General features: G+C 39.2%; 1 protein-coding gene across 2 annotated transcripts in view; it reads left to right on the top strand.

Annotated features, from left to right (window-relative positions):
- Nucleotides 1-24238, top strand: part of TFDP2 (transcription factor Dp-2 (E2F dimerization partner 2)) — a 46857-nt gene that overhangs the window by 12711 nt on the left and 9908 nt on the right. Inside the window, exons 3-9 of one of the 2 annotated variants that reach the window (XM_009325091.1) lie at nucleotides 7805-7908; nucleotides 11770-11891; nucleotides 14435-14482; nucleotides 15834-15996; nucleotides 16547-16690; nucleotides 19111-19179; nucleotides 20841-20992. In XM_009325091.1, the coding sequence (XP_009323366.1) occupies nucleotides 7805-7908; nucleotides 11770-11891; nucleotides 14435-14482; nucleotides 15834-15996; nucleotides 16547-16690; nucleotides 19111-19179; nucleotides 20841-20992 (802 nt within the window). Of the gene's footprint in view, nucleotides 1-7804; nucleotides 7909-11769; nucleotides 11892-14434; nucleotides 14483-15833; nucleotides 15997-16543; nucleotides 16691-19110; nucleotides 19180-20840; nucleotides 20993-24238 lie in introns of both variants that reach the window. The other variant, XM_009325089.1, reaches the window with a different exon arrangement.

Raw genomic sequence — 24238 nt, 5'->3', positions numbered from 1 at the left:
GAGAGAGAGAGACACACAGTGGAGAGAGTCCGGCCAAGGGCCATTACGATCATGAAGGGGCTGGAACGTCTCACCGGAGGAAAGGCTGAGAGAGCTGGGGCTGCAGTCTGGAGAAGAGAAGGCTCAGGGGGGAAGTTATCAATGTATATAAATACCTGAAGGGAGGGTGCGTAGAGGATGGAGCCAGGGTCTTTTCAGCGTGGTCCCCTGTTTGGGGACCAGAGGCATGGGCACAGGCTGAAACACGGGAGGTTTTCTCTGAACATCAGGAAGCACTTTTTTTACTGTGAGGGTGACACAACCGCCGGCACAGGTTGCCCAGGGATGTTGTGGAGTCTCCATCCTTGGAGATGCTCGGAAGCCGTCTGGACCTGGTCCTGAGCAGCCTGCTCTGGCTGACCCTGCTTGAGCAGGGGGGCCAGACGAGATTGCCTCCGGAGGTCCCTCCCAACCGTTCTGTGATTCTGTCTGCGGATTCTTGTAACTTTGCTTGTTAAGTACATATTTTACCAAGAATAGTTAGTTTCGGGTTGGGGCGGGGTTAGGTATGAGTTACTGTTTTTCATAAACTTGAGAAGCTGGGGTTTGACCAGAATTATTACAGTTACAACAAAAACAACAGCAAAATCAGTAGAAATGATCAGGAAGGCTTGGTTTGGGGGAAAAAAATCCGTACCGGACTTTCAGCCGGAAATCTCCCAATGAGAATTTATTTCCAAAAAAACCAAGATGTCTCCTGTAACAAGGTTTTTCATTCAAAACTCATAGCTGCTGGTAGGAACGAAGAGGTAATACGTCTGATATAAATGGAAAAAAGTCTAGTAGGGATTAACTTGTATTTGATAGGTTGCATTTTTAATTATGCTGTTTCCAAGGTCTTGTTTTGGCATGCTTTTAGCTTATTTTAAAAGCACTTGCCGTACATGACCTGCAAGTAAGGGATATTCCCGAAAGTAAATCAGATCAATTACACAGAGAAGTCACCTGGAGCAGAAGCTTAATTTTCAATAGATAATGACCTGAAAATTTGAAGAACTCTGAATTTGTAAGTGCCTGTAAAACAAATTATAAAAGTTACCGAAACCGTATTTTGTTATCTTTCATGGGGGAATACTCTTGCACGTAAAAAATGAGTTTATTTCACAGGTTAACTGTTCTTTCTGCCTCCTAAACAAAATCTATTGGCTGACCCGGTGTGTCTGTATCCGAGTGAAGACACTGAGTACTGATCCACTTTTGCCTATGAACAGTGAGTTGACAGTTATTAGTTAATAGGGTGTGGAAGAAAGAAGCAACAGTTTTCAACTGGTTGACTATGAGTGATGTATTTGAGTCTCATCTTAAAATGTATAATGTAGACTAACACAATAGTTTTGGTGAATCGTACTGTCCTTAGTTAATACTTTTTTGTTACTATATTCTTAAATTCTTTGAATTTACGTGGTGGTCTCTATTGCCGTGGAGGGAAAAGGGAGTCCAGCTCTAGACCACCAGTCTTGCAACAGGCTCCATGAGGGTGGATCCCTTAATCAGATCAAATTGCAATCCAGGTTGCTTTGGGTGGGAATCTTAACTTTTAATACAACTTCACAATGAATTTTGTTTCAATATGTCTTTTTTTATGCAGTACCTAATTTTTACTAAGTCCTGATAGGGCTGGCGTTTTAGAGATTTCTCAACGCACAGGACTGCCATATGCCTATGCTACTGTAATAGAAGCAGTAAGGCAGGTGTCTTTTTTTTAAATAAACACATTTACCATTTTCTGCCTTTCCTTGTGATGTAGTCTTTTGCTTGCTTTGATAGACATCTTCTCTGCCAGCAGTGCCAGTTAAGTTGGCTCTGGTCACCTCACAGCTGCTTTTAAACATTTTCCTTTGCTTAGTGCCAGCTGTGTAGGTGGCTGAGCAGTTCACTGGACCCAGGAACAGATTTGGCCCGAAAAATACCCATTGTTCCCCCTTGCCAAAAGAAAAGAAGGCAAGTTCACTGCATAGCCATAGCCGTGGCAATGCTGGCTTGCGGGCAGGATTGAGCATTGGTGATGAGGTCTGCATAAACGAATTTTAGTGGCAGTGTGCTGAATATCTGACCAGGGCCTTAGGGGGTTCCAGCTCGAGGCCTGAAGAGCGCTGGGAGTTCGTTGTGTGCTTGAAGAGATCTGCTGGAATGACCAAGACAATAGAATCGGTTATCAATAGGCCTACACTTGGTACTTCGAGATTCGTACGACTGTTAGCTCCGGTAAATTTGTCTCAAATGGAACAGTAAAAGACTGAAAATGTACTGGTCAGTGTAAGCCTGAAGTACATTGAAATACCGTCTGCCCCATTTTGTTTTTTCTTTCCTACAGGTCTCTTTCATTTCATATATTTCTAGATATGTATGTGCTTCTACAGACTCTGGAATTTTTAAAGTTAGGTTTATAGCCTAATAAGTTTGTGCAGTAAACAAATGAAGAAATGTACCAAGAAAATATATGCATACTAATAGTATGTTAATAATTCAGTTTTTCTATATGCTTTTATAATACTGTATCCTGGTCTTGGACATCAGTATATGTTTTAGTGTAACAGAGGAGCCTGAGGACACATCACATATGTTATTGCAAAATACCCTAGTGGACTTCCGATGTTTCACAACTCTGAACTGGATTTTTTTGCCATTACCGTCAAGCCATAGGCTGTATTATTTAAAATGGCTGTTCACTGATACACTTTAAAAAACGTGGACGTTTGTTTCAGAGCTCTGAATATGAAATCCAAATTACCAACACTTCCCTGGTGTTTTGTCTAAAAATTCAAAGACTTTTTTTGTTGACGTACGCATTGTGTGTGACCCCAGCTGGTTGGTCTGTGCTTCCCATCAGCTATGGTTTCCTTCAAACTGGCTGTGACAGATTCTATAGATTCTCCGGTTGACATTGTTTCTGATTATCTTTGCAACTAAGCTGCAAACTTAACAGATTTAGTTATACAGGAAAAAAATCACTAAAACCTCTTCAGCTTCATATTTGTATAGGAGTCCATGTTGTTTCTGTGAAGTTAAGCTATTTAGGATGCCACGTAATGATTTAAAGTTAGTCTTGTGGGATGGTTAGTTAGTGTGTGCATGTGAGCACATGTGTACATAAACATGAATAACTTTGTTCTGTGACTGCTTGAAGCCGAAGATCATTCAAATTGAATTTTTCTTTGTGCATGCAAGTAAAAATATTTCGCGAATGCCAGGAAGAATAATAGTTTATGTAGTGATCATGTTTTTCTAAATATGAAAGAATTGCAACACTGGTTTTTCTCCATGAGAAACAACAATAGTGGTGACTGAGAGATGGAAAAATAATTTATGTAGAAGCAAAGTGCTTTTGTTCCAAGCGAAACATACGTATGTGCACTGACAGATTTTTATTTTGAATTTGCATCAGTGACGAGCATGCTCAGTTTGTGGTGGTTTTATATATATTGCGGTTCAAGGCTCTCCGTGAGAGTTGTAAGAGGGTTTCTTTCCCATGTTTCGGTTTTCCATAGGTAAAATGGGAATAATGACACTGACCTCCTTTGTGCTTTGAAAGTACTGCTGAGAAACATTATATAAGAATTGTGTATTATTATACAAATCATTCTAGTTTGATCCATCTCTGCTGACCTTTTTCATCCATGCAGTAAGATTACCGTGACTAGGAGGCTGATGGGACTCATTGTGTTCAGCTTACCACTGTACGCACTGCTGTTTTTCAGTGGAACATAAATCAGTGTAATTTTTTTTGTCCCAAATGATGGGCGTTATTAAGACTTGGCATTTATTTGGAATTTGATCACGTTTAAAGCCTTTACAATTGCTATGTGATAAAGTATATACGATTAGTTTGGTGATATTTCTACTTTAAGTTGAACACAGAAATCTGTTGAATACTTTCTAGATGATCTACAGTATGACATCTACTTCCTCCTTGTACTTTTTCTGTGCTGTTTTATAAATAAGACTTGAAGAGATTGTTCCTGTTGATGCTTGCTGTTTTGTAATACTACCTTGCCCTCAAAACTTTAGAAATTACCAGCTCTTCAGCAAACAGAGCTGCACTAACCTCGAAAATTTGGTGTAAAATACAGCTGGTCGTCTTAGCAAGCAAGTGCCTGCTCTCAGAGCTGGTTGTACTTGTGTCGGCAGTCTCCAGTTTGTGGTGGTGGTTTTTTTGCGCTGGGACCGGCCCTGGCCAGCTCCAGGTCTTTGAGCGGCAGCCGTGTCCCGTGGACCTGGGCTGCCCCTGCGCAAGGGCCGCAGGCAGGACGGGATGCTCTTGGAAGTTGGATTTCTCTTTATTTAGAGAAGAGTAGTGACACTGGCAATACTGACTGCAAAATCTGTCTCTTCAGGTTGGGGCGCTGATGTGATCTATTTGGAAACGCATCAACTTTTTGCAGCAACTAACTGAACCAACTGTCATGTTTGCTGTGAAGAGAGATGGGAAGGTGGTGTCTCCACCATTAAATATTTGGAGCAGTTGAGGTCACATGAGTATCTGGACTATGGCACTATTTTTGAAAAAAAGAAAGCAGGAGGGAGGAATATTTTGTTTGTAAGTGATAGAACTTTTTGTTTACCATTTTTTCAACTGCTGACAAACACGCAGAACGACATCTTATTGTGAAAAATTCAGTTGCTCTTTCCTTCTGTCCGTGGTGGATGGGAGAGACCTCACTCATAAAAAGAAACTGGCCCCTCTCCATCCTATCTGTGTTTAACAGTCTACGCATTGACATATTTATATTTACCCATAAAGAAATTTTAAAGGAGGGACAAGGCCAGGGAAACATTTCTTTGAAAACTTGATCAACTCTTAACATCATTTGGACACTTCTGCTGCCAAATGTGGGATTTGTGTAGGGATTAGAAGATTAAGATCTTTCTTACTGACAGTAACTCTAGCCAAAAAGACTTTTAAACATGTCATATGTAAGCGCCTGTCTTTTTAAAATCGAGGTCAAGTAATTTGAATGACCCTTGTATTTACTAAAGTTGCCCTAATGGTGACCGTATACCTTTAGGTAGCCTTGTAAACGAAGGCACGGTGCAGCAGTAGCTCTTAATTAGTGTTTTTTCCAGGGCTGCTACAGTAGATCTGGTGGTTGTGTGTGGCTTTGGCCATGGGTATTGTATTTTCAAGCTACAGTTTTCAGAGAGTCTGCATGTGTGCGTGAGGGGAGGTACATACATATGTTAAAAACTATTGCCAGTGCAAATAGATTACAATCTACATGCCACATGTTGAGAAAGGAACAAACCGTGTGCGCAGCGATTGACGTGGGATGTAGGCGCGTACATTTAACTGTACACCAGCAGTGCTAATTGTACCGTACGCTAGGTCTGACAGGTCTCAATCTGGCATTGTGAAACGTGACGTTACGGTGCCTCTGGCAGGCCAGGAAGCGCCACTGGAGAGGGCTCTGTGGCGTGGCCCTATGGTAAGAGAACTGTAAGCCAAATGCTGGCATTTCAGAATTTTACTGCACTTTGCCATGTGACCTTATGGTGTCGGCACTGGAGAAAGTAATTTATTTCTTGATAAGAAAAGGGACAAGGGGAAATAACATGAGAGCTGATCTTGGAGAAAAAGGGGCCAAAAGTTTCAGCTGCAGCAGAGAAGAGGAAGATTTCTGCAGCAGTACTGTGAAGTGACAGGCACGTCACTGATGACAACAGCCTGCGATGAGAGGGGAGATTAGGTTTTGATGAGAATACGCTAGCACAGCTTAGCAAATCCTGGGCAAAATCCTGTAGCAAAAGTAAAATTGACAAGTAACTGGCCAGTTTAGAGAACTATTTTGAGCTCAAAATGGGAACACAGTGTATGTAAATCATGAATTACTGTTGTCTTGTGCACTCTGGCACTATCTCACAAAAGGTGTTTCATAATAGAGCAAGGATTTACTGTGGGGGTGGGTTTGCGAGTGTGTTTGTTTTATGGTTTTTTTCCTAGGTGAGTTAGGTGACTGAATAAATTAGTCAATTTATTGAATAGAGAAGAAGCAAGCTGCTTCTTCTGATGTTCTCAGATACAGATCTGCCTTTTGGAAAATTAATACTAAGTAGTAGTGTTACTCCAGATGCCAAAGGAGTTTACACAGAACATTAGAACATCCTTGTCTCAAATTGTAAATATTTCTCGTATCTCTGTTCATTTTTTATAACGGTGGGACTTGGCGTATGTCTACACCTTTTCTACTTCCATGCTGTAGCTACAGAAGATCCTTTAAGTATTCATAGAATCATAGAATAGTTTGGGTTGGAAAGGACCTCTAAAGGTCATCTAGTCCAACCCCCCCTGCCACAGGGGGGGTTTCTCTTGATTGTGTTGCTTCTGCTTCGTATTACAGAGAAGTTACACTGTTGAGTTTATGATTTTCCAGTCACCTCATGGCAGAACATAGGTGTACTAAAATAAAAAAAAAAACAAACAAAAAACCCATGGTTCAGGACCAAGTGAGAAGAGAAGAGCGGGCAGTGGAACAGAACGGGTGGTATGAGAAAAGACCAGGGAACAGAGATGTCAAACACCGAGTCAGCTTGGGACCATCTGGGCTAAGCTGAATGTTGGCCAGCTCCTGTGGAAGGAGGAGGGCAGGGCAGGGGAGTGGTGAGGGCCGGTGTCTGCACTGTTCTGAAGGAACTTGTCACCTCGGGTGCCTTCAGTTTCTGTCTGCTAGTGCCAGAGAGCATAAGTAGCTCTTCAGGAGCCAATCCTTGTCCTTATGGCTCATGACCCCAGCTAGACGCAAGCTGACTCTGTGGATTACGGGGCAGGGGCAGCTCTTCCTTATATTTGATTCTGCCTCCAGACCCACCACTGTAATTCCCCATTTTGAATAAGGCCGTGCATAAGAATGCAGGGAGGTGTTTGAGTGATCGATTCCCAGCTCTCTTGCTTTGAAACTGTCAGAGACAGGAGCTGCTGCTGCCACAATGTCCATAGGTAACTAAGCGTTCGCTGCTTTGAGTGGCTTGTGTACAACAGTTTGCACACTCGTGGGCTAATGGTAGTGCTGCATGCCAGTTTTGATTAAGACATTAAGTGTGAATTAATCAAGATTACAAGATACGATTTGGAATAGAGGAAGAGCAGCAGCATTTGTGAGGTACGGGCTGCGCTTCTCTGAGCGAAGGCAGGGTGAGTTCGATCCGTAAGCAGTCCGAGATCACAAAGATGATAAACATCTTTGGATGAGAACACGCTGGGTTAGAGATGGCATGGTTGGCTTTATCTTGACGTCCAGCTGCCTGCTCTGTTACTTTAGGTAAGTTGCAAAGGCGTTATTTACTCCATCTGTACAGTGATAGGCTGTGATAGGCTTACTTCACTGATGTTTGTAGAATACTTTAGTCAGATGAGGAACGGTTAAGGCTATGAAGATACATGGACACATATTTTGTACACGTGCTTATGATTATAAATAGGATTTGTGTGCTGACTTCTTTCTAGAAGTATGCTCATTAATTTTAACTTTTAATGCTGAGGTATGGCAGGCTGTGCGCTCTTTGTCTTAGACAAGAAGAAATTGTTTCTGGAAATAAAATACTAACACGTAATTTTAAAGGTAAAATAGTGAAGGTGTAGTTTTGTGAGGTGTCCTTGTGACATCTGGTAAAAGGTCTGGAGGCTTTTATGTGAGGGCGTGCTTGCAGTGTACAAGACAAAAAAGCTAATCTGATTCCAAAACCTTAAAATGATGTGAGAATTTGCCAAAGTGTTATTCACAGGTTACTAAGGAAGTGTAATTTAAAACTCTCTTTTTACTGCTCTTTTTAGGTAATATTTCAATAATCACATTACCAGTTTCCAGCACCAACTCCCCAACTAAGATTTTGCCAAAAACCTTAGGACCAATCAATGTGAATGTTGGACCCCAAATGGTAAGTTTTGCAACTCCGGTAATGCTAAACTTGTGTAACTAGCTGCGTGACTTCCTGTTGATGTAATATGGAAACATGAAAAACAAAGATGGGAACAGTGCTAGGAACTTGCCGCTTCCTGCCTCAGCGGCAAAGGCTGCTGAAGTGCCCCACCTGGATGGAAAGGTGGTGACATGTGGGTACAGCAATCTTGACGTGCCAGATTTGCCACTCCCAGCGATCCTACGTGACCTTAGGGGATACCTATCTTCCTGGCTTTGAATGGAAATTGAAACAACTTTACCAGTTGACATTTTAACCATTACTCAGAAGTGTATTAAGGAGAAAAAAACCCAAACTCATTAAGAATGTTATTGATACTCTTTGAATATTTTGAGTCATGTTCTTACCAGTAAATCTCCAGCATTGCCGAAAACTGAATGTCTCAGATGTGTCGCTAGAGATTTAGCTTGTTGAAACTACTCTTCTTAAAACTGTCTTTTCCTGTCAATGGTAACTGTATATGAGAGCATATTGCTGTTTCGGGGATTTTGGATCTGGTTTTGAGAAAAATTTTTGGTTTTCTGGTGACCAGAGAACTAAATAGGCAATAGAGTGAACTGTTTCTAGTAACCCGATGCCTCCTTGCCACGCACCTAGCCTAAGAACAAGAACCATTTAACGTGTTTATAACTAATTGTGGTGGGTCTTTTTCACATCAGAAGTTATTACTGTTGTTCAATGGCTTTTATCCCAGTTGGACAGATGGGCAGCAGGATTACAGCCAGGCCCCCCCAGGGCTGCATCCGCCACTCTGTAGAGCTCTCCATCTGAAGCACTAGCCGCAGGCTGTCTGCCAGAGAATAGTGTTCCTCAGTGCATCAGTACTGATGCGGGTATTGCTAGAGCATGTGCCCTGTAGCATTTCGCTGGAATTGTTCTACTACAAAAGATTGATTTTGTGAGTGCAATAAATAGTAGCCAAGAACAGGACAGAGCAGTCAGTTAAGGCAGTTCCTACTCTTAGGAGTGACTTCTCAAGGCCCTGCCTTTCGTTGAAATGAACCCTAGTTAACAGTTTAGGTTCTGTAGTAGGTAGAAGTTGCAAAAGCTACTGCATGGTGTGACACACACATTTTGTTTTACTTATTTTTATTTTTTATTCTTATTTTAAATAAATATTTTAAATTTTTTTATTCTTTTATTCTGCTGTTTTGCAAGGATAGATCTATATTCAGAAAACATTTTCTTATTAAATAGCCATTAACACAGGTCTCCTAAGACATCCAGTGTACGGCTGTGTTACGTCCCAGACCATTTAAAAGAGAACGTTCACAAGTTCTTAACAGTGGGAATGTTAACACCCCTTTGGCGTCTTCTGTGTGTTAGCAACATCCTGCTGCCGCGAGGGGTTTTTGCCTTTACTTAGCCACTGTAGGTTACAGCCCTTGCGGTTGCTCCAGCTCCTTCACACAAGCAACAGCCCCCAGGATCAGTGGGGTGGGCTGTTGGCTGAGCGGTGACCATTGGTCTGAATCCCTTGGGGTACGGCTGTGCAAACGGTGAAACCGGCACAATTTGCAGGCTGGATTCTTGTGTATGGGTGTTTGTTACAGTTTCTTCAGATTCAGTCTGTAGGTGTAAATTTAACAGCGTTAAGTATTACTGATAAAATGTTAGTACTTAATTACAGGGATTTAACACATCCTACAGATGCTCTATTTGCTAAACTGCGGTGAGATTTTCCTTTTTATGCTGTGCAGTGAATTTATGCGATTACTTCAGGCACACTGGAAAAATGTTTGCTGTTAAGAGAAGATGGAATTAGTCCTCTGAAAATACTCGGTGTAGCATTTTTTGTGAAAGCAAATGTAAATTTAAAAGTGACACTGAAATAACACCGATTTGTTTAGCCGTGACATCTGTGTCCCCGCATCCAAGAACTTGCAGCTTTAACAATAAGCTGTAGACAGGTGGATTTTTGTGCTTGTGCAACTATTGCCTGCAAGTGTCCATCGAACAGGGTGCTCCCCGAGCGGCGCGGCTGCTGTGGGGAGGGAAGGGGGTACCGTGGGGAGGGAAGGGAAGGGGGTGCCGGGAGCTCGTGCTTCTGGTGTCCATCCCCACTAGATGGCACCCAGGGGTAGAAAGATACGGGACAGGTCAGTCCTGGAACACCCGAACATGATGTTGCCACCTCAGTTTATTACAGTGGCTGTCGCCAGAAAATGATGAGGAGATTGGACATAAAATACTCTTTGATGACACGCTTGGTCTGTGATTTACAAGACATCAGCAGAGCAGTGTGAAACCTCGGGGAGGGTGGAATGTGGTGAAATGCATTTCAGTGTGCAAAATATTTAGAATCTTTTCTCCCTGGCATGTGTCTGCCATATGGTGGCAGAACCATGTACTTACTGCAAATAAACGCTATTTATAGCGTTGCAAGAAATTGATATAAAAAGTTACTGGATTGGATTGACGTTTAATTGAAATATTGCATTACTGATTCTCACTTACATACTGGTGTTACACCAGTGCTGAATTTAAGCAAGCTTTTAAAAATTAATCATTACATCACAAAATGTTTCTGACTTTAAGCCATTGTAGCAGTAGGTTGGTAACAGTTGATACCTTTCCTGCTTTACATGCAGTGTGTAAAGCAGCCAGCCAGGGATCTTTTGTTCTCCAGTATCAACCAGTAAATATCGAACTTATACCTGTGTTTTGGTTTTCCTAAATTTCTGTTTTCACTTGTTTCTGTCAAGCTATCCGCTTGCAAAAGTAAATAAGATGAATCTATGTCTTTAAGATAAAAAATACATATATGTAGTCACGGTGTGGTGTCAGGAGGGATGTGAAGTAACGCTCAGTGAGCTAAGGAAATGGGAAATTCTTCAGATACTGTTTTTTCTACTTGTTTAAACAATATTGATGGATACCAAACAAAGTATCTGCCGCATACTTACATGGGTGTTGGGTAAGTTAAGTAGTAAAGGAAACGACCAGGTTTAATACAGTAGGTACTCAAAATGTCACTAACAAATGGAGTAAAGTAAAATAAAGTTTAAAAAAGCAAATAAGGTGTATGAGTAAAAAGCACTGTCCAAGAAGCTTCGGTATGAATCTTACCATACTGGAATCAAAATAATTTAATGTGTTTTATTTTAAAGATTAACTGATTAATACTGTTTCATTTTTAAATACTATCTAAATTCTTCTGGTGACCTACTTTAAAGAATGAACTTATGATGTGATTTGAAAGTTGAGACCAAGTGTCTTAGTGTTAGCAACCATTGCACATACCATTTCACCAGGTTTTAATAAATGTAAATTCTATCTATACTGTACAGACTTTACAGTTAATTCCATAGGTGCAGTGTTGTATTATTAGCTTGCTGGAATGCCTTGAGATCTTGTGAGTGCTAGAAACTGCAGGGAATACTTTGCCTGCAGCTCAGATTGTCTTTGGTACTAAACACAGACAATTGCAAGAGACAAATCTATTGGAAAGGAGGCTTTATTGATTACAGTGATCAAGAAATTGCCTAGACGCACTCTCGAAGAAAGAATTAGATGTATATAGGTACAGATCCTACCTGCCATACCTAGTAATTATTTCTATTTGTCTAGATCTTGTCCATATGAATAATACAGTAATATGGTACAATTAGTAGAAAACTTAACAGCATTATAATTACTTTCATGTGTGAAGATCTTCTGATGACATCTCTTCTGTATCTTTTGACTGCAGCTTGCATCTGGTACAGAATTATTATTTTTTTCTTAGTACCATACTTAGTATGAATTTTGGGCTGTTTTAGGAAAACAAAACCTCTGTTTTCTTAAGAGAGCTGTGTTTTTTATTTCTAAATTTCATAGATCATAAGCACATCACAAAGACTGACCAATTCAGGGAGTGTTCTGATTGGGAGTCCATATAATCCAGCTTCAACGATGGTCACACAGACACACATAACGGAAGCTTCTGGCTGGGTCCCAGGGTAAGATTTTTGTTTTATTTAAAGATGTTTGAGGATCTGTTCTGATTTTTTCCTTCATTTATACTGTTGTATCTATATGTTGGTTTATGGCTTCTAGTTACTGCACAACTAAAAGGAGTATGCTCTTTAGTCTATTATGCACTTTGATGTCTGGAACGTGTGAACGCGAAAGTACAAGCACCAGTCACGTCACTGTTTTAATTTTGTTTTATGGCAGTGTCTGTTTCTTTGTGAAAACGGAGAGTCACAAATCCATGAGTCCTGTTAAAAGAAGCCTTTGTTTTTTTCATAAGTTCGTGGTATATCCAAGTAGCTTTGCTGTTGAGCGTATCAGCGGGTGCCAACAGGGGGAGAGACTATCAAAAATGCTTCAAGAGGCATTTAAGAATAAAGCTCTAATGGAAAATTTTGAATGTAATCAATGTTGTATTTTTGTTACTATTTTACAGTAGCAACAAGTTTTCATGGGGTTCTGAGGTACTCCAGAATAAGATGACTATCTTTCTCTCTTCTAAGGAAATCTGGTCTTTACAGTATTTCATGACTTTTTTTTTTTTAAATAACAGTACTGCTGAGCTTATCTGTCTTAAGACAGATGCAGTGCTTTGCCTCTGAAAATTAAAAAGTAATTTGTGTCCGTATCTGGGTTAATTTTTTTAAACAGGTGATGAATGTGAGTAGTACCTTTCCAGCTTTAGAGGTGGGAAAATGGAGCATCTAGGACATGGCAGAAATGAGAGTATAATGTTTGTACCTTGACTTTCTTCCTTCTGTGCTGTAAGCAAGGACTGTCATAGGCTTGTACTTCCCAGTCACTATATTCCCACCATAGAGTCAATACACTGCATGCCCAGCTGAGCAGTTTTTAAGCGTGATTTTTTTGTTGAGTATGTGTTTATCTCCTCAAATACCTTTTGAATCCGCTTAGTTCTGATTTTATTTGAAAAAGGAGTTGTCAAAGATTACTTTGTTTCTGCAAATGTTGTGCAATGTGGAGGCCAGGCAGAAGCTCTTTCAGTACCCAGAGGAGGGAAAAGCTATAGTGTCTATTCACAGCTTGCCAAACCGGAGAATCAATGCCCATTAGCTTTCTTAAGCTTCATGCAAACCCAGGTGATGGAGATTCCCAGAGAGAAGCCTAGTGGCAGTGCATCAACCGCCACCACCAAGGAGAAGCACCATTCTTCTGTTTGTATACTGTCAAAATCTAGACACAGTATTTCCAATGAGCCTAACTATTGTTTCGCTGCTAAAAAGGAGCAAGATGTTCTCCAGACTGACCGATCGATATTGATCCCTACAGAAGGCCATACGATAGGTCATATTTTCATCTGAAGAACAGAGTGAGGAAGGGTCTGTGGTATTGCCGAACCTAAGCGGTGAGCCCTTGCTGAAGACCTTTCCAGAGGATTGCCAAGTCCAGACTCGTGCTTTACCCGTTGTTTACTGCTCTTCACAGATTCCAAATTGTTTCCAAAATCAAATGAGACAAGAGCATACTCATTCTCAGGGCTCCGTACAACCTCCGTCAGCCTGGCTTACAGACCAGGGGACAGCTCTCCGTTCACTGCCGCTCCAGCCCCCCGCCCCAGCTCTGCTGCATTCAGACCCCCAGCTGCGCAGCGTGAGCGGTTAAGCACCATGGACAGGGATTGCCAGAGACAAATCCCGCCGTTGCTGCCGAGGAAGACGTCTGCTGGTGGGTTCTGGATCGCACAACCACATACGTGCAGGCTTTCATGGCACAGATCTTCAAATCCATCATTTTTGTTCAGCTCCCTTCATAAAGTTGTCAGGTTTTTAGCTGCGTAAGTATCTGCTGTGAGCCCTGGTTTTGAAACTGCAGGGTAACAACGTGAAGTAATTTACCAATAGTTCTCAAGCAGTGCGGGTTGTATCAGCTGCAAGAATAAAAGACAAGTTTGGAAAACAACTTCTGAAGTCGGCTTGCTGTAGCTAATAAACAGAACGATAAGGAAACCAGCAACGATTGGTGACTGCTACTCCTATGCAAAATTCATGTCAACTGCTTCTTCAGAGCATCTCTCTTCAGCTCTGTATGCATCAGCTCTAATATGAATGTTTAGTGTTTTACCTTGTTTTTTTGTTTAAAGATACCAAAACATTCAATGTCCTGAAAATATAGGATATATCTTACGTGCTGTTTAAAGGCATTTTTCTTCCACATGGAGGAATTTTAAATAGAATTTTTAAAGGAGCCCAGCTTCTACTTTTTGATGGGATTTGGTTATCTAGCTCACATCAGCACTTCCTGTAGTTCCAGATGAAGTGACTTCCCTAAAATCATACGGGCAAAGCATGGTAAAACTGGGAATAGAACTTGTCTGGCAGTGAGCTCAGACAGCCTCCGAAGTCATAACTACCTTTTCTCAAATTTTGTCAAGCTGAGTGTGTGCTGTTTTTCCCTTTCAGTAAACAGGTAACAGCAAATATTAGTACCCAGCTAGGCCCCAAATACATTGGTTTTGTTAGTCTAAATATATAATGTTATTTTCATCTAAGTTTGAATTGTCTTTTCTTAGGGACAGGAAGCGGACTCGAGAATTTATAGAATCAGATTTTTCAGAAAGGTGAGTATTATTGAACATATATATATTTTATGTTTACAGTCATACCTGTTTTACTAATTCAGATCTGCCCTTCAGAGAGGTGGGTGTCCAGTTCCCACTTTCAGCAGTTTTCACTCCTCCATGTAAAAGTTATGTTGTATGTTATTCCTTGTAGTTATAATTCATTACTCTCTGCTTTATCACTTCCTGATGAATACATTTGCTGTTACAGATGATGCTGGGAGTTGTGAAAAAAAAGCAACAACACATCTTCAGAAACAGGATTGTTCTAGTTTTCAATGTGACAAATACTTGTAAACATGATCTTTTCCTTTGCTTCCGAAACTTCTTTGAATGCCTTCAAGGTGGTTTTATTTGTTTGCCTATCAGGGGTTACTCAAATTGAATAACTGTGTAGGGATTAGGAGTGTTGGTTTTTTCTAAATCTTCTGGTGTTCCTTTCCACTCTTCCTTTTCTTCTGTCCTTCTTTCCAGTGTTCTGTTTTCTTCAATACATTCAAAATTCTGAAAAGCATTCTTGTATTTTAATGTTTTCCTTAGCTTGTTACTGTTGACAGAACTAGGCCTTTTTCTGTAAAATAATAGATCTCCCTGAAGCATATTATCAAACCAACTTGCTACACTGTAATTAAAAAAAAAAAAAAACCACAACCAACACAGCTGAGCTTTTTAAAGGCTTCTGTTGAAATACTCATCCAGATCTAGCTTGTGTGATAAAACCAATTGCTCCTGTTTTTTCCATTACCATTATCTAAGCTCTTGCTTTTCTGGAGGAAGAAAGTGAATGGAAAATAACCCTGACAGTTGCCGGTTTTTAATTTGGCACCATAAAAACCAATGAAACTTACTCTCCACAAAAGAGATTCTTGTATCTCAGTCTTAACTATGATGGCACAGATATTAAACTTAGGTTGTTAAGGCACTGTATTGTAAGTAGGGATGTCTGAGCCTTTTTTTATTTTAAGCACAAACATGAGAGTTCCCTGTAAATCTGGCTTCCAGGCACACAAACAGCCTGTGAGGTTTTCCCCCTTTTTTTGGTTGCTCTTTTGTGAAACTACCTGGAGATGAATTAGAAATCCAGTTTTTTAAGCATCTGCCCAGCAGCATGTGTTCAAATACTATCAATGTAGAAATCGCTGAGAAAGGGGAAAGGGCTCCAGTGTACTTTTTTGCCAACTTGTAAGAAACAAGAAACTGATTCAGAAAAGCAGAACAGTTTTATTTTTCATTTAGGTAGTACATAATGTCATGAGTCCTGGTTCCTGTTGCAAAAGGTAGACCTTTTGCTGTGTAACAAAGTAGCTTATTAACATTCGATGTATTAAAATAATTACTTTTCTCCTTCCAGTAAGAGAAGCAAAAAAGGAGATAAAAATGGGAAGGGTCTGAGGCATTTTTCAATGAAAGTATGTGAAAAAGTTCAACGTAAAGGAACAACTTCATACAATGAAGTCGCTGATGAGCTGGTATCAGAATTCACAAATTCTAACAGCCACCTAGCTACAGATTCGGTAAGCAAATATGTGTTGAAATTTGTTATACCATTACAAAATTGTCTGGTTCATCTTGGAATTCTGTCCCTTTCGTTTCTGCACTGTCCTGCCACGCATCATACTTTTCCTTCACTTACTTAACTACTTAGCAAATATAAAGCCTTACCCTCTGAAATTTAAAAATAGAGAATTAAAATGAAGAATTGAACTCCCTCTAAATAATAAACAAAATAGAGTAGTCTGCCAAAAGAATTATCTATAAATAAAAGGCTACTCTTGTACCCACCATATGTGGTCTCGTCAGGCTTTTCAACTGTAACAGACTTGCCATGATGGGAATTTGCTGCACGGAGGCTTCAAGCAGGTCTGAAGCTTCCATTTGCAACCAAACACGCTCATGTAGTATCCAAGTAGTAGCACAGATGAAGGCATCGTGTTTTAGTACCACTCTGACGTGAACTGCCATTTGGGGGTTTTACCTTCTACATATCTATGAAGGATGTGTTCAATCTTTTTTCCCTTTTTGAATTCTTTTGTTGTAATTAGTGCTGCATTGTTTTCTTAGCAGGCTTATGATCAGAAGAATATTAGACGAAGAGTTTACGATGCCCTTAATGTCCTGATGGCAATGAACATAATTTCAAAGGAAAAGAAGGAAATCAGATGGATCGGCCTTCCTACAAACTCAGCTCAGGAATGTCAGAATCTAGAGGTAAAGTGAGGTAGATGGGAAATTCTGTATAGTTCACAGGTTGTGGTAATGGAGCTGCTCTACTTTTAGAAGAGGATTTTTTTCTCAATTTGAACTGATTGGATTTGATTCTCGCACACTATGAAAATGCAACTTTAGATATTTGAATAAACTGACAGGGATATGTTTATGTATCCCTAGTTCATTTTTATTTAGCATACATTACATGAAGTTTAAAAAAAACCCTGTTTACAGTACAAAAATGGACATTGATTAAATCAGGGATTACTTTTAAGATTAAAGTCTGTAGTAGCCTAAATTGACCAGAAGAAAGTCAAAAGAATTTATGGTGCAGTTATGCTTACAAAATGGTATACATTTGAAAGGAGACCAATTTTGTATTAATGTCTGTACTTGGAAATGCCATTCAAAGGAAATTAAATTGAAAAATAATTCCTGCTAGGATGTCAAATAATAGTTATGAACTGGCAGGGGAAAAAAATGAAGTTTTACTTACTGGTTATTTCCGTTATTTTTCCAGCAGGCTAAGAGTTACCATGTTTTTGCAGAGATGCCAAAATTTATATGCACAAATGTTGCTTGTCCTTCAGGCCAAATGCTCTATAAATAAAAAGCACAAGTTACTGTATTTATTGCAGAGTGCTGTAATGACTACGTGTAAATACATCTTAATAGGCATTATATTTGTGATACTTGTGACGTTAAATATCTTAAAAGGTGGCTGGGGTGCCTCTCCAGTACAGAACAATTTTTTTTGAATGCAGGTTCATTTACATCAATTGTCTTTCTAGATGTGGTAAGAAAAAAGCTTTTACTGTCCTTGTCCATTACAGCAACTTGGAAAATACATCCACCCAAGGAGTATGCCTATGCTCAATCATTATACTCCAGGATTCTTTTTTTAAAAAAATTATGGATAAATCTACGTTTTACATGCATTCATGTGAATGCATTATTTTCAGAATAGGTTATTGTTACAAATAGGGACCTTGAATTTCATTGCGTCATCTACAATGATCATAACGCTATTCACTGTTTCAGGCTCTAATTACATATGTACAAAATGGAAACCAGGCATATTTTCTTAAAATGTTGCTTCCTATGACATAATAGAAAAGAATAGAAAATAAAGCTGTATTTTCTTGGTGTGAAAATCAGAATTAATTTTGCTTTTAAAGCTGTGTAAAGTGCCAGCTCTTCTTACGGTGTGATTCCATAATAAGATTACCAGTACAAAAATGAGGAATTGGTACAAAAAAAGCTTGTTATGTAGAAACCATATCTAAATTGTAGCTGTACTCTTCATTGGTTTTGAGAGTTACATATTTGTCCCACCAAAGGTCACCTACTGTGCTCTGAAGCAAGCATTTTAAACATAAAAGTGTGTGTGTGTGGAACCACCACAAAGCAACATTGTAAATGAAATAGGGGGTTTTAGGCCAGCTAAGTTTCAAAAGACTGCATCATTTAGTTTCAGTGGTTGAATGAAAAGGTAACTTAAGAGTTTAATATTTTTGGGAGCTGTGATACAGTGCTGGCACCAACAGGATGATGAGGAAAAACAGCTTTTAAACATGATGACTACTGTCCAATTCTTTAGTGTTGCCCCAGAACACTGTTTAAAATACTGTTGGTTGTATCTGCAGTGTCAGTAGACATCCAGTACTATTGCTGACCCAAACACTGCACACTTAGATTGAAGATAGCTTTGCCCCATAAACTGGCATTAACAGAACTGTTGCAAGAAATGGATTCTGTGCTCATGTAGAAAATGTTACCTCTACCCCCTTTTTGTTGCTGAAATCTTGTTAGTTTAATCAAGTCTCAAATGAGCAGTCCAAACAGAAAGTGGAGGTCACTGGAAAGATGCAGGTGATGATCCTGAGCCCAGCCTCCGCACATTTATGTCTAGTAGCTTGCAGCTAGGAGGACAGTGGAAGGGATGTGCACAATTCCAAAACAGTGGAGGGCAGGAGGAAAAAAAAAACCAACCCAAAGCACCACCTCAAGCAAATGTTTTAATTTGGTGCTAATCGGCACTCAGTGCACAATACAAAAGAGGAGGAATGGGTGGGGAAATAATACAGTCTCTTGTAATAATTGATTCTTTACAGAAGTTAAAATTGTTGACAAAGAAAGAAAATTACAGTTTGTCAGACCTGTTTTATAGAGAAACTCATGTGACTATGCGATTTGTCTGTTTGAAAAAGAAGAAAATATATGGCAAATGGGTAGGGCCAAACGACTTGTGCAATTTACTTACCGTGCCATGGAATTCACCACCACTTACAAAGAAAGTATGGATTTTTGTAATGGTGCTAGCACACTAATGTAGCTCTAAAGCCTGTTCAGTTTGGCACAATGGAACAGACGAGGTAACTAAGTAATTATCTTGATGGATTATACATTTATATTTTAAGATAGAAAAACAGAAGCGGATTGAAAGGATAAAACAGAAGCGAGCCCAACTACAAGAACTGCTGCTGCAGGTATATTTAGTTTTAATTATTTTTTCTATAAATGAAATTATCAATTGCAAATCTGACATGTTAGAACTTCTGAAGTTCTTTCTAGATTTGTTTAGCAGCTATGATATACTAGGGAGAAAAGTTTCATGCTTGTGACCTTTCTGGATTCTGGTAGGGGGACCTCTTACCCTCACTTTCTGGTTTAATTTCACCTATTGTAAAACCACGTGCTGCATCTGCGTGCCACAAGCTTTTGTAAGTGTTCTGCTGAAGTTTTGTCAACATTAATGGGAATGGGAACAACTCACGAGTCCCGTTTGTTGACTCCAGGTGCCCCCAGAGTTACCTTCTCTGAGTAGTTCTTACTGGAAAATTTCTCTCTGATTCTAAGCTATGAAATTTACAACTGAACTTGTGTAAGTATGTGCAGTTGTTTTGGGGAAGATAGACGTTTCTGGATCCAAAGAATGGAAGGCTGGCAAATCCAGCTCTTTTACATTCTGACATGCACCTTTGAGATGACTTGACTTTTGGCTTTGATTGCAGAAATATATTTCTAATGCATCTTTGCTTATAAAGTAACATTTTATAAATACAGCTATGAGCATTCTTAAGTGTTTTGGTCTGTGCAGACTTTCAGTAATTTAAATGCAATCAAACTTTTTTATGAGGTTACAGGCAATAAGGCTATTTTTTTTTTTCTTGGTGTAACAATATTGATACAATTTTCATGTAATTAGATATGCACTGAAACTTTTAAATATCTGATGCTTCTCCTTTTTTCATCACCAAAAACTGTTTCTCTGCTTAGGGCACAATTCTGATTCTATCTGTCTGACCTAATAAATTAGCAGCTTCTCTAAGAGTAACATGAAATTATCCTGGTGAAAATAAGGCAACTCAGGCCCTCTTAACTATTAGTCTGAAAATGACAGAGTTGCACTCCCTTACTGTCTACAACTGTCATTATTTCCTTGATTACGTTCATTGTCAAATGGTTTACCAGTCCTTTGGGATTCTGTCTATCTGTCTTCCCCTTAAGTGGAATAAGTAGTGCCTCAAAGTGGATAAGTACACTGACTTCCAATCCCTCAAGTAACATTTCCTAAAAACACACATTTTCATACATATACACTCAGATATAAGAATACAGTGGGGAGCGAGTGATGTCACGAACGGCACCTGTTTAAAAACTTTCAGAGGAAAATTTCAAAACTAACTCTTTTGAGAGAGAAAAGAGGGTTATGGATGAGAAGGGGAGGAGAATATGGACCGTGGGAAGTGGGGGAATGCGGTAATTTCTGTTAACTTTTGTTTCAGTGCAACTAGCTCCTAGTCTGAGGTAATTATGCATATAAAATAGCAGAGAAGACCTCTGACTCCAGTGCCTTTTCAAAAGGAGTGGGGAACCATTCTCCACCAAGCTTTATTGCTCCTTTCTTGTTTCTTCTCCAGGGATTGTGAGGGGGGCATAGCCGTTAGGATACGTGTGAGAAATTTGTGTTTAACTTCTGTTCCTGGTGAGCTTCACTAGTGCAAGGAGGAAGTCAGGCCACAACTTCCTTTTTGACAGAAAATTACTGGAGGTATTGAGAGTTGGTAAATAAGAGCTATGAAGTTCCACTTCCTGGAAACACTGATCTATTCTCTTTCATTTTTTCTTTCTTTCTTTCTTTCTACAGCAAATAGCATTCAAAAACTTGGTACAAAGAAATCGGCAAAATGAACAACAAAATCAAGGCCCTCCAGCTTTGAACTCAACAATACAGCTGCCTTTCTTAATAGTCAACACTAGCAAAAGAACAGTTATAGACTGCAGCATATCAAGTGATAAGTGAGTGTTTATGGAATCAATTTTTAGAATTTTATTTTCTTTGTGGACTGGAATTTTTCTTTGAACAAATGAGAGAAATTTTTCTAGTTTACTAAAAGTAATTATGTATTTAAATTTGCTACTGTCACTTCAGGGGGGTGTTTTGTTTTGTTTTTTTTTCTTTATTGCAACTGCAGTAGTAATAGGAATAAGTTTATCAACATTGCTTTACAACAGCTAGTTAAAACAGGCTGACTTTCACTGTTGTAAAAGGCACTTCAGACTGACATTTCAAAGAACGTTCACTGCACAGGAGAAATAACTGAATGAAATTATATACTAGGACAGCACTAGCTTTTAATGAACCCATGTGGTAGTGCTTCTGAATTCTTATTCCTAATATGCCATAAATGTATTTAGTCAGATACAAGGTGATCCATGTAACACAAAAGTAACATCCTAGAGGTGATAACAACAACTTTGAAAGTGTCTTTTAATAGCAGAAGTGTTGCACCTAGCTCTTGGAAGGAAAAAAGGGAGGAAATTATACAGACATTTGAAATACTGTCTTTGTAAGCAAACTGCTATAGTTGCACTCTTATATTAATCTGAAAATCTTCCACTTACTTACTTCTGGGTGCTTATGCTCTTCATCCTGTGAAAATATGGCTGAAAGTATGAGGTGCTGTTATGTTAACTGTTAATTGGATCACAACTAGTTTATTAGCTGAAAATAGCTGGTTGGCTTCGCTTTAATACTGTAGATTACAGATTTCACTCTGTGGTATACAAATCCCATATTGAACTTCTATAGCAGAAATAGACAGTCTCTAGTAACCTAAGCACCAACATGCAAAAAAGCAATACTATTAGAAGTTGAATTTTGGTAGAAAAGTGGACTGAAATCAAATACAATCTGTGACAAAACTTTTGGAATACTCCCATCAGCACTGCAGTTTAGCAAGTTGGGATTTTAGGATCAATATTGATCTAGCTTAACTTTACCCTTATTTTATAGGCATACTATACAGTTCTTACTGCACTTTTAAACAGTGCTCTATATTTAGGTTTGAAGTTGTTAAAAAGTTGAACGATTTCATACTGAAACTTCAGAACTGCTGCTTTGAAGTTGTCAGAGATTAAACTGGCATTTGGGATCTAGAGAAGCGTAACACACTTCTACAATCTCAAACTGTAAGAAAACACTACTACTTAATGAGCACACCGAAATTATTTAAGTTGTTGATATTTCAGTTTATATAACCCAGCTTCAATATTACTGTCATCTGGAGATCATTAAGTGTACGACCCAAATTAAACAAGATTTCCACTGTGGTTATTACTTGTGCAACTGATTAGTGGCAGCAACAGTATGTAGATAAACAGTGCCAGAAACTGCTAGTGTTTAAACCACTGTTACATTGATCTGCTAAATAAGGCAGTTGGCAAAAGTGGTCAGTCAGTTTGGAGAATTCAAATTCTGTAGTTTATTGGAGAGTATTTGTGCTGCCTAACCCCATTACTGGTCAACTTGAGTGCTTGCCCTTCACTTGGTTTCAACGTCAGTTAATAACCCACCGTTGTAATGGGCTCCCATTTTCTTTTCTTCTCCCAAATAATGTTTATATAAAGCATTGGTTGGTCAGTATTTATGATGCAACAGCAGGTGATGTTAGAAAGTCCGATGAACAGATAAGCTCACAGCGTTAGCTACTTAACATTGTATTTACAGAGGATCTTCCAAAAGAAAATAATTGCTTGGAAAAATGGTACATATAAGGGGGATTTAGCATCATGAGGAACATAGGAAAAAACTTAGAAGACACAAACCTATGTAAGGACAGGCTTTATCTAGACAAAACAGAATGAAATTTCTCACACGTAAAACAAAGAGGTTATTGGGCAAGTTTTGTTTAGAGTTTGAGAAGGCAGACGGGTGCCAAGCAGCATACTGGGAATGACGTTTTGATGTTGGAGTAAAGAAAAGCAGAGTCTTCAGATAAAAAGGAAGAAATTAAAAATTATGTTGAAAAGATGAGGTACCTGAACAGGAAAAATGTATTTAGTGTATATGGTGCTTCTATATAAATGCTGTAGGTCTTAGGAAAAAAAAAAAAAGGAACCAGAATACCTAGTTTTAAACAAGCATTCAGACACAAGAGATGTATCAGAAACTTGGAAAATTAGAACGTCTCTATTCTAATAGGAAATGCAGATGATTTTGCCACTGGAGATGCAATGCTATATACATCAGCGAAAACATGTAGGAAGTAGACTTTTGCACCCTTAGAGAAAGAATTGCCTGTAAGAGCAGAAAATCCAGATTAAATTCATTGTTGATCAAATTTGCACTTACCATGGGAAAGCAACCGTACCCAAACTTTGCATACACAGTACTGGCCTCTGGACCTAGCTTTTAGCACTGAATAATAAGATGGAAGCCCAGTAGGTCATTCTATGAGAACAAAAGTTGATTTCTCAATAACGGCCAAAATAAAGCTGGGCATTATTAGGAAAAACAGTAAGAAATACAACGTAAAACTAGGTACAAATAGTGCTTTTATATCTGGAATACTATATTCTGTCTTGTTCTTGGAAAGAGCATAGCATAACCAGGAGAGAGACACAGGAGGGCATTGAGAATGGACAGAGGGACTCTTTGGCCTAGAAAAGAGAGGACAGTGGATTCACAGGTGTCTATAAAACCATGGATGACATGGGGAATGTGCATAGAGAACAGCTGTACACAGTTGCTTATTAAAGGTAAAACTAAGAGACACTAAGAGAAGATACCAGGTGACAGGTTTTAGACAAAACGAATGTTGTAAGTGGTTTTGTAACAGTCTATGCAAATCATAGCATTTGATGTTGTTTGTGCCAAAAGTTTATGTAAGTTCAAAAAGGGGTCATGTCAAGTCCCTGAAAGAAAACCCTCAAATAGCTATTAATGGCAAAGGTAGAAGTGTAGGGACTTCTGTGTCAGAGGCTGCAGGTTGCTAGAAACTATACTGGAGAAATATTACTGTGAGTTTCTTTGTTTGGAAACTTGGGGGGGAGGGAAAGGAGTTACGCTCCTTTCCAGCACCCAGTACTTGACCACAACACATGGGAGGAGAAATGCAGAGCTATAAATAAATAACAGCCTTTAATCCTGTAGCATAAAAGCCGAATTCAGTTATTACTTAGTTAACTACACAGCTTGCTGGTAGTAACTTGATATGACACTGGTCTCCCATCCCGTTTGTGTAAACATGACTGTAGCTGCAC

The sequence above is a fragment of the Pygoscelis adeliae genome, unplaced genomic scaffold, assembly GCF_000699105.1.
Source record: "Pygoscelis adeliae isolate BGI_AS28 unplaced genomic scaffold, ASM69910v1 Scaffold155, whole genome shotgun sequence".
NCBI classification, from domain to species: Eukaryota; Metazoa; Chordata; class Aves; order Sphenisciformes; family Spheniscidae; genus Pygoscelis; species Pygoscelis adeliae.
The sequence above is the reverse complement of the archived record's forward strand: the minus strand, read 5'-3'. Positions and strand labels throughout refer to the sequence as shown.